Raw genomic sequence first — 11,209 nt, forward strand, 5'->3', positions numbered from 1 at the left:
CGAACCCACTCTCAGTGGAACGGTGTAATCCAGAACAAGTTACAATGTTATGGGAACCTCATTTGCCAGTAAAAATATGATAATTGTTTTTTTACCCTTCTATCTGGCAACAAAACTGACACCTTTTTACAAGGAGTCATGTTTGCATAGACCGCAATACCTGCAGTCATAATAGACAAACAAATTTGTTTGTATTATGACTGCAGGTATTGCGGTCTATGCAAACATGACTCCTTGTAAAAAGGTGTCAGATAGAAGGGTAAAAACCCAATTATCAAATTTTGATTTAAAGCTTTCGTGACTGCAGGGATTCATCTTCTTGGTTCTTTAAATGTGTCACTGTAATCAGGTTACCAAAACGCTGGTACTGGTAACCACATACGATCGTCCTGTTTTCAATGTGTAAATATAAGTGTGTGTGTGTGTGTTTGTGTTGAGTTTGTGTGTCTGTATGTGTCAGTGAGAAGCGGTCGCGCAGTGGTTAATGCACTGCAACACGAACCCTGGAACCTGAGTTCGATTGCCGCTCATGGGCAACACCAGTGACGAATTTCTGTACCAGTCCTGGGCTCCCCTAGATCGACGCAACTTTAAATCACGACCTCGTGCCATGCGTAAACATCAGTGTTGCGGAGACACAGGCGACCGGGCATGGTGCTGGCCAGTCACTCACTTGTGTGCTATGCCGGCCTTCATAGGTGCTCGCTAACAGCGCTTGTCCGAAAAGTATATTAAAGGTTGTATGGGGGATCCTTGTCTTTCTGTGTTCATGTATGTATGTGTTTGTATGGGGAGTGGTGGTGCAGCGGTTCGATTCGATTCCTGCTCATGGCCAACACCAGTGACGATTATCTGTACCGGTCCTGGGCTTCCCTCGGTCGACTCAGCCTCAAGTGAGAATCTGGTGCGGTGTGAAAACATCGGCAACAGGGGTCTCACTCCAAATCAGTCGAACGGCATTATATTTTCATCACCTGCGTAACGTTGTGTAGAAGCTACCTGGCTTGTCGCTCCAAACCAAGTTCCAGGTCTTCTCAGCCGCAGCTATTCCCTCCCTTCTCTATGCTTGCGAAACCTGGACTTATCTGAAGAAACGTCTGTGCCGGGTTGAAACATTTAGTCAGGCCTGCCTACAATCCATCTTGGGTTTAACCATACTGGATTGTGTGAGGAGATCACAGATCCTTGAAAGATCTGGACACCGACCCATCAGTGACCTCTTCGACAGGTGAGGCTGCGTTGGCTGGGTCACGTAGCCCGCATGCCCTCACCCAAGCAGCTTCTGTTTGGCCGGACAGAGGGGGCTAAATGAGCGTGACAAATGCTCGAAAAAATATGGGCTGATGCGGTACAGGAGGATGTGGAGCCGAGTGGACTTGCCGAGGATTGGTGCCAGGTGTGTCAAGATTGCCGTCCATGAAGGAGGCTCGTAAAGGACCCTTGGAGGCAGTCACCCTCCAACAACGGAGGGCAGAGGAGTGACGCTTACAATAACGAGCGGAGCACCGGGCAGCTAAATCACAGCGGGTTGGCACAGGAAGGTGCACAGGTGATGTCTCTGCCAGTCATGTCAGTCAACTCGTGACCTCCTGTCAGTGAGCCTTTGACACTTCACGTGGCCTCAAGGTACACAGAGCCTGGCCCAGGTGCTCTGGTGATGTCACCACCACTTAATGGTGGCTGGTCGCCGTCGTTGTTGTTGATATCAAGTCTATTTTTTCCCAGGGTGCCCTGGGGGCCTCGAAGCAATTGGTGAATGTGTAAAGAAAACGGTCACAACATCAAATAGAAATATGTAATCAATATGAATATTAAACAACTGTCATGAAACAACAACAAACATTACCTTCACGGTAATAAAATAGATTAACAATAATATGGAATTGATTTTTTTTTACGTGACATAATATCCCGTAGGATACATTACAGCTGTAGTAACGCTCACGACTCGTTCACACCGGAGTTGGAGGCACACTTGTTTATTTAACACCAACGTTGTGACATACACATTTGAGGGGGTATCGGCCCCCTCACCCGTCTATCTGAGGACACACCTCTCTAGCTAACCCTAGCCTGCCTCTGAGTCCTCCACTAATGGGCTAGGGGAGGCTATCTTGGCCCGACACTGGTCAGTCGGGCCCGGTACCCAGAGTCCAGACCAGCACTGGCTCTGGCTCTGGTACCACGCCACTGGCTCGAGCCTGCGCGGTCCTGATAAGGACGGCGTACCAGGGGGAGTCCAGGGCTCTATCTCAGACGTCTTCCGCCTCCTCTTCTTTAGCTAAACATCACTCCCGAGCCCTTCGATACATTCCCCTTTTATACCCAACCCCTCCCTGAGGGGTGGGGCCCCGGGGGATCATAACGACCGAATCGACCCCCCAGGGTGTCTGGCGCGGACGTCGCAGAGGGCACCTGCTTGTGCACACATGTAGCCCCGCCTACTGTGTTTGTTTACCATAGGCTGCCATGCATAACGGGCTCTCTCTCTAACACCCCTACATCACTCCCCCCCGCATAGCATGCAGCCGTCCCGGCTGCCAACATACAAAAATTTGACAATAAAGGTGCCTTCACCCCCTGACCGCGCGTGTGCCTCACTATTTTTGAACAATAACAGGAACCAGAACAAGAACGCAACAACAAGATGAGAAACAACCCGACGCACCCCCCCCCGAATAAATACGAATTCCGTAAAAAAAACAGCCTATATACAATCAGCAGGGAACCCACCACGCACACACAACACACGGTGAACCCAACATATGTACATCCGAGGAGCGGGGAACACACCACCCACACAACACCCAATAAACACAACAGCTATGTACACATTTTCCGGCCTCACAACAGTTTGCGCATTTTAGCGCGCGTCCTTGCAGCGGGCCCCTCGCACGGGGTAACCCCGCGTGGCGGACCATCAGGTGGCGACTGTCCGTCTTGGGGTGAGCATTCATCCGACTCCGCGTGACCCTCGGTATCCGCAGGAGGGGTGATCGGGCGTGAGCCCGTCACTCCCGATGCTCCTGAAGGTGGCACAGCCGGCAAGGCATTAGGTGAGAGCGACGGAGACGGACCCAGCGAGTCGGCCGACCCCCCACACGTTTGGCCACGCGCGTGTGAAGTGGGATTGTGTACCGCTGCGAAGGGTTTCAACCTAGAGGGGTGCACGAACCATCTCCGCTTCCCCCACTTTATGCGCACGCACTGCGGACGTAACACCTCCACCACTTCCACAGGGCCCCGCCACGGCCGCACCAGTTTAGAGGAGGTTGCCAGTGGCACCTGGGGGCAGTGCAACCATGCCTTGTCCCCCGGCTTCCACTGCAGTATGTGCGCTCGACTCAATCTGAGGCGCTCATTCGCCTTCTGACGGAGGTCAGAGTTTTGCATTGCAGCATCCCGTGCCTCGGTCAATTTGTCCAGATTAAATTTAACATGGTCAGCCAGATTAGTTTTTCCCTGCGGCACGGGGATCCGCAACTGGGCACGAACAGGCGGGTCTGGTTCTCGGCCGTACATGAGGTAAAAGGGAGAAAACCCCGTAGCTGCATGGGGTGCCATCCGGTACGCCGCCAAGACCCCCTGAATTTGTAGGTCCCAATCCGTTTGCGAGTCCGAAACTTGTTGTGATAACATGGACGAGATGGTGCGATGCAAACGTTCGACCATCCCGTCAGTTTGTGGGTGATATGGGGAGGTCCGAATTTTCTTTGTGCCCAGGAGATCGCAGACTTGTCTGAGTAGTTTACCGGAAAAATTTCTGCCCTGGTCGGTCAGCAACCTCTCCGGAGCACCTTTGTCCAGGACATAACCCTGAACAAAGGCCTCCACGATGGCTGCTGCCGACTGGTTGGCCAGAGGCCAGGCCATAGGCCAGCGTGTAAAATACTCGACACCAGTCAACAAATATCTATTCCCCCTGGGGGTGGCGGGGAATGGTCCCAAAATGTCCAGAGCGACCAGCTCGTTTATCCTGGACACTTTGATCGATTGCAAAGGCGGGTTAGACTCCCGTGCCGGCGGTTTGCGTTGTGCACATTGAGGGCATGATCCCAACAAATCCCCAACATCCCTCGTCATGCCAGGCCAATAAAAATCAAGTTGCAACAAGGCGAGAGTCTTTTGGGTCCCCAGGTGTAGGAGGCGCTCATGAGCGGCCCATACCACCCTACCCCGCAACCCAGTAGGGACCACCAGCCGATGTCGGCGTGACTTCCCGTCCCAATGCATCAGCAGACCTTGGCACATTTCCCATGCGTCGGAACCACCTCTTTTTCCCCCCGCCGCACCGCCAACGCGACGTCGCCACCCGAGGAGGGAGACATCCTCCATCTGGAGGCGCCCCCATTCAATGACGGGCAACCCCAACAGGGAATCTTTGCCCTGTTGTTCGATCGAATTAGGAACCACTGCATCGTCGTCGTTGGCGGCCGCCAAGACAGGTAGCGATGTGTCCCCTGGAGGCCTGCAACGTCCAGACCCCAGGAGGCATGCACACTCGGAGGCGGTTGGCAAGCGTGACAGAGCGTCCGCGTTGGTGTGGCGAACGCCCTTACGGTATGTGGTTTGGAAATCGTAATCCTGGAGGACCTCCAACCATCGGGACAATTGTCCCGATGGCTGTTGAACCCTCAGGGCGTACTGCAGTGCCGCATGATCTGTGCGGACGGTGAAACGCCGACCGTACAGATATGGGCGATACTGTTGGATGAAATGGACAATTGCCAACAGTTCCCTACGGGTGACACAATATCGTTGCTCCGCTGGAGACAACACCCGACTGCCGTACGCAACCACATGTTCCACGCCGTCAACCACCTGGGAGAGCACGCCCCCAATACCCGTGTTGCTCGCATCGGTGTCGAGCAAGAACGGTTTTGAAAAATCAGGGTAAATCAGGGGAGGAGCGTTTACCAAAGCATCCCGAAGGGAGCAAAAAGCAGCCTCCTCCTCCTGACCCCAGCAAAACCGAACCCCTTTAGATGTTAAAGCATGTAGGGGTTTGGCGATAGTCGCAAAATTAGCGACGAAGCGTCTATAATACGACGCAAACCCAATAAAACTCCTAACCTCTCCCACTGAGGTGGGAGTCGGCCAGGAGCTTACACACTGCGTTTTGGCGGGATCGGTAGAAATACCTGAGCGCCCCACGATGTGCCCCAAATAACGCACCGACTCGCGTAACAAATGGCATTTTTGGGGCTTAAATTTCAAATTAGCAGCCCGCATCTTTAGGAAAACCGCCCGCAACCTCTGGAGATGTTCCTCAAAAGTTTTGCCAAAGACAATGACGTCATCCAAATAAATCAGGCACGACTCCCATTGCAATCCAGCCAAAACCAATTCCATCAACCGCTGGAAAGTTGCCGGCGCTGAGTGTAAGCCCATCGGCAACCGGTTGAATTGAAACAGGCCGTGCGGAGTACGAAAAGCAGTTTTAGGCTTTGAATCATCGTCCAGAGGAAGCTGCCAGAATCCCGAAAGTAAGTCCAATGTGGAGAAGAATCGCGCTCCCGCCAAGGCGTCAAGCGATTCGTCCATCCGTGGGAGCGGGTATGCGTCGGCAACCGTAATTTTATTAAGGCGCCGAAAGTCAACGCAAAACCGCAACGAACCGTCCTGCTTCTTAACCAGGACGATCGGCGCTCCCCAAGGGCTGTTGGAGGGAGAAATTATGTCGGCGGCTAGCATGTCATCAACAGCCGATTTGACATGGTCCTTTTCGGCGGGACTCAACCGAAAAGGATTTAGGCGTATTGGCGCGCTGTCACCCGTATCAATATGGTGACGCAGCAGATGAGTGCAGCCCAAATCGTATTTATCCCGACTGAAAACGTCGGAAAATTCCCTCAGTAGTGTCTTAAGACGTTGGCGCTCTAAATTTGACAGGTCCGTCGATCCCGCGCAAAGCGCCTCGAGCCACCCTTCATCGCTGTCTGAATGTGGTCGCGGTGCAGGGGCAGCGCCGACATGACTCGCGACGGGTTCCTCACAGGGCACCGGCGTTGCGTGAGCAAGCACGGTCCCCTGTGGGACCACCACCGTCTGCGAGCCCACATTGAGGACCGCGATGAAGGGTTCTCCATCCCCTCTCACTATGGTCTGGGCCGGGAGTAAATTAGGTCCACTGACCCCGGCCCTAGACGGTCCCAGCAAAACCCCTTGAGCCCCAATGCCCTTAGCGAAGGGCCGCCGAAGTCTCAAAGGAATTAACATTTGCGCCCCCGGAGGAACGCGCACCGTTCTATCTACGAACGCCGGCACCGTCGCGAACGCCGTCCGGCTCGTAGCGGGGGATGGCAAAAACGCCATGCGTCGGCCCGATGGGAGCTCAATGCATCCCTGGTCGATTAATATCCTAATCGGCATTTTGGCCAGGAAATCCGTCCCCAGCAGGCACGGAACCGCCAGCGAGGAGGAAACAAAAATCGGCCCAGATAATTTAATATCCCCGACACAAATTTGGGCTCGAATTTGTCCGATGATGCCAAGTGAACCCCCGTTAGCAGCAAAGAATGGCACGTTAACAGGCATCAAAGGACGGCTTTGGGCAGGGAGAATGTTATAAATCAACTCCGAAATAATGGTCGCCGATGCTCCTGTATCGACCAGGATGCGCACCTCGACCCCATCGATGTGACCCACAACGGCCGACGACCCTGACGACGCGGCTACAACCCGATGGGCCAACACGGACCACTGGCTGGGTTCAATCTGAGTACCCAGAGCGGTGCGTGTTGGTGCCATGGTACGCGATATTGGCCCCCCCTTCGCTGCGGTGTTTAAGTGTGCGACGGGCGTGTGCGTGGGCCAAACGTGAGGGGTGCCGCGACTCGCCGGATTATGATGGTGGAGCTTGTGACGAGGGCCGGCGTCCCGTTGAGGTGTCGTCCTGCGCTGCCCAGGAGAGCGGCACCCCGAGGCGACGTGGCCCCGGATGCCGCAGTTGTAACAGCGTGGAAGCGCTGGTGACGACGATGGATGTTGTAGACGGCTTGAACCGGCCCGGTCCTCCCGTACTCCCGCTCCATGCTGCCGTTGATGGTCGATGGCGCAACCCTCTTCCGCCGGGAGGGTGGCTGCAGCGACGGCACGCCCGCTCGCCGCCTTGCTGGCCTTCCGTCGTTGAGAGGACAGGTTTGCGTGGAGAAGACGGGCCGCTTGGAGGGAGCACATCTCTGCATCGTCCTGTGCGACAATGACGATGTCTAAGTCGTCCGCCAGCAAAAGTATCTTCTCTGTCACCATGGCGTCGACACCCTCGTCATCCATTCGTGGAAAGGCCTCCTTCGCCAGTGCCAGGAGGCTTGTGCGGTACGCCAGGGGCGACTCCTTCGTCCCCCGCTGGCGATCGTAAAAGAGTTGGCGACAGTCCGATGGTGGACCATATACCGCCGACAGCACCTGCATCGCCTTCCGCAGCGTGGAGCGCCTCTCCTTCGAAGCCGATGTTAGAGTGGCGAGGGCGTCGCTGTCGAGAAGTGCTGGCAGCGCGCGGAGAGCCTCGGCGTCTGTCCACTGTGCCATCTCCTGGTGAGCGAGGAAGCGCCGCTGGAAGCCGCCCCAGTCGCCATCCTCGCCCACAAATTCCTTGAGTGGAGGTAGCCGCTGATGTAAGGCAGCGGCTGCAGAGGAAGAACGCACTCCCTCGTCCGCCTCACTCAACTCAGCGTCGGCACGAACCAGCGATGGCATCGCCGGTCGCACCCGTGGTGACGTTCCGCCCGTTGGTGGTGACGCGGCAGGTACTGTACTCCCGCCGTTGGACGCGATGCTTAGAGCGGCCACGCCCTCAACAGCAGCTGCAGCGATGGCGGGAGTTTCAAAATGTTGCTCCGTGGAAATGGCGGGAAGGCGCTGTGATCGTCGGCTGCCGTTGCCCCGTGGCGGTCCCGCAGCCCCCAGCTGCGTGATGGTGTCGAGCATGGCGGCTGCGGCGTACAGCAGCTCGGTCAGCTTCGCGTGCGCCTCCCTCAGCCCCTCCATCGACGGCTCCCCTTCCTCCAGCTGCTGTGGCGTGGATGCGCCCAGCCCCGGCTGGTCGATGGCATCTTCAGCCGTCTCGGGCCCTCCGACTGCAGTGGTGTCTTCTGCCTCTGGTACCCCGACTCGAGTCGTCCGGCGTGTATCCATGTTCGTACTTTGTTTCACTTCTGACGCCAGATGTAGTAACGCTCACGACTCGTTCACACCGGAGTTGGAGGCACACTTGTTTATTTAACACCAACGTTGTGACATACACATTTGAGGGGGTATCGGCCCCCTCACCCGTCTATCTGAGGACACACCTCTCTAGCTAACCCTAGCCTGCCTCTGAGTCCTCCACTAATGGGCTAGGGGAGGCTATCTTGGCCCGACACTGGTCAGTCGGGCCCGGTACCCAGAGTCCAGACCAGCACTGGCTCTGGCTCTGGTACCACGCCACTGGCTCGAGCCTGCGCGGTCCTGATAAGGACGGCGTACCAGGGGGAGTCCAGGGCTCTATCTCAGACGTCTTCCGCCTCCTCTTCTTTAGCTAAACATCACTCCCGAGCCCTTCGATACATTCCCCTTTTATACCCAACCCCTCCCTGAGGGGTGGGGCCCCGGGGGATCATAACGACCGAATCGACCCCCCAGGGTGTCTGGCGCGGACGTCGCAGAGGGCACCTGCTTGTGCACACATGTAGCCCCGCCTACTGTGTTTGTTTACCATAGGCTGCCATGCATAACGGGCTCTCTCTCTAACACCCCTACACAGCTATGGATTTGCGTATAGGGTATAGTTCAAGGACAATTACATTCATAATGACCCAGAAAAAATCCCATTTCCCGTGAAGCACTAGCAGGTAATCTCTTTTAAACGCAAGGGAGGGATGATGCGATTCTATGTGAACAGAGGAATGGTGACAAAATGAACATAGTCTATACTCTTGGCATACAGTACAAAATAAGTATTTAGAGCACATTTCAAATTGCAAGAAGTTAAATGTGGTAATTTCTAAATAAACTTGGTGCTAATCTCTTTAAAATGTTAATTATCACACTTTAACATATCTCGGGAATATAAACATGCACTCTCCCCCCTTGTAATTTAAAGACAAACTTGTGCGTGCATCTGATAATACTGTCGGTGTGAGTGCGTGTATTGCTGTGTGTTTGGTAGCGGCGTAGTTGTTAGCGCACTGCGCCACGAACCCACCAACCTGAGTTAGATTCCTGCTTACGACCGAAAACAGTGGCAAAATTGTAACCGGTCCTGGGCCTCCCTTAGGTCGACTCAGCATCAATTGAGGACTTACTATGGTGCGTAAACATCGCTACTCGAGATACAAAGACGGTCGGGCGTGGTGCTGGCCACCCACCCCCTCGTGTGCCGTGCCGGCCTTTATAGGTGCTCGCTAACAGCACTTGCCCCAACAGTCTGTTAAGTCTACATGGGGGATCTTTGTATATGTTTTTACTGTGGGGAGTCTGTAGTGCAACGGTGAGCGCGCCGGCGCTACCAACCCGGTTGCTCGGGTTCAAATCACGTGACGATTATTATCTGAACCGGTTCTATGCGTCCCCTAGGTCTACTCCGCCTCAAATGAGTACCTGGTGCGATGTGAAAAACAAAAGCGTGCAGGCATGGGGCTGGCCACAGACCCCCTTGCGTGCCATGTTGGCCTTAATAGGTGCTCGCTATCAGCACTGGCCTCAGCAGTCTGCTAAAATCTATACCTGGAATCTTTGTGTGTGTGTGGGATTAGATTGACATAACTCTAATGAGTTAATTCCAGAGCGTCTTTAACTCCTGAAAATACGGTAATAGCAGTGGTGAGATGCATTTCCAATTCTAAAGGGGGCTTCCTCAGATGTCTAAATGACTTGTGCTATTCATTGTTATAGCGTGGTCATTATCACTTCTCCGGTTAACAGTCAGAGTGCCTCACTAATAAATTACTAATTTTATTTTGAGATTAATATTTTTAAACCAATATAAACTTCAAGGTTAATGCCAAACAAAATAAAGCTAGTCAACGGCAGACTGAGTAATCTGTATGCACATCTGGCCAATAACCTCTGTGCTTCATAGCTGACTATAATTAATGTGCGTGTTAAAGTTATATAATGAGCGGGACATTGAGCAGCCAAGATATGACGATTTGCAATGATGGCAAGTGGTCAGATTTAACAATTTGCAGCTACTCCTGTCTTTAACATGCAATATCTGTCGCAGAGTTTGCTTGTAGTTCATAGGGACATTAGTCCCATTCTAGTGGCTCGTTTCTGATTTAGTTGTCTTAAGCCACGTGGTACTTTCCACCCATCATCACTGCTTTCCTTTCCATCTCATTCCCCTTTTTTCTCTCTCCCTATTCCTCCCTTACTCCCAGTTTCCTCTTTTCTAACCTTTCTATCGTTTCCTAGATCGTAACTAGGGGCTCCTATTGTTACGAACGTTTATGCCGGTTGCCTGGACGCCACACACCTTGGTCGTTTGCTTGTCTGTCCGTGCTGGTGTTGAAAATGTAAACAAAATAAACAGTGCCTAGGTCTTGATTGTGAAAATTCCATCCGTGAGCCTTAACAGCACCATCAATAACACTCGAGAATTGTCCCGTGACCTTCTCCTATCACCTGTACTTCACCATTTAACCCACGTTTCTTCTTCAGTGTCATCTCCGTGATCCGTAAGTGTGCATTTATTGCTCTTTAGAAATACAAATACCTGGGTCTATTCAATGACCACCTTATAGCAAGACTTCACCATTCCTTCATAAACACCAGGGTCTATTCGCCTATGACCTCCTGTTAGCAAGCCTTCACCATTCCAATAACACTTGGGATCTGTTCTGTGGCCTTTTATCAACAACCATTCACGCGTCTATTGATAATAATTTTACTTGATTAGCCCATGAAAGACTCAATGTCCTTCCCCCACACCTCCAATTAGCATGGTTGGCTATGTACGGCGAGAAAGAAGTTCAACACACATACACATACATCCAATGAGGCCTAAGATTTTGTCACGAGGGTCCTGCATTGGGATGTTTGAGCCAATTCCGCGAATGGGAGCTTGGCTCATGGGACGAAATCAGAGCACCTGGATAGAAGTCTATTCTGCTAAACCAGGTGAGGACTTAAGAGACCAGGACAGACCCATTATGCAAGAGCCACTTGGGCCATAATGCATTCGAGGAGCTAACGCTCCAAGCTCCTCACAGACGGATTTTGAAATCCA

General features: G+C 53.1%; 1 protein-coding gene across 1 annotated transcript; it reads right to left on the reverse strand.

The window, feature by feature from the left end:
* Window positions 1-2,034: 2,034 nt before the first annotated feature.
* Window positions 2,035-8,736, reverse strand: LOC144934813 (uncharacterized). The gene is made up of 2 exons (XM_078860999.1): window positions 6,841-8,736; window positions 2,035-3,026 (listed from the first exon to the last, which is right to left on the reverse strand). Exons 1-2 carry the CDS (start codon window positions 8,134-8,136, stop codon window positions 3,012-3,014), a joined length of 1,311 nt encoding a protein of 436 aa, XP_078717125.1. The 5' UTR covers window positions 8,137-8,736; the 3' UTR covers window positions 2,035-3,011.
* Between the last annotated feature and the right edge of the window lie 2,473 nt (window positions 8,737-11,209).

Source organism: Lampetra fluviatilis, chromosome 1, assembly GCF_964198595.1.
Source record: "Lampetra fluviatilis chromosome 1, kcLamFluv1.1, whole genome shotgun sequence".
Lineage (NCBI taxonomy): Eukaryota > Metazoa > Chordata > Hyperoartia > Petromyzontiformes > Petromyzontidae > Lampetra > Lampetra fluviatilis.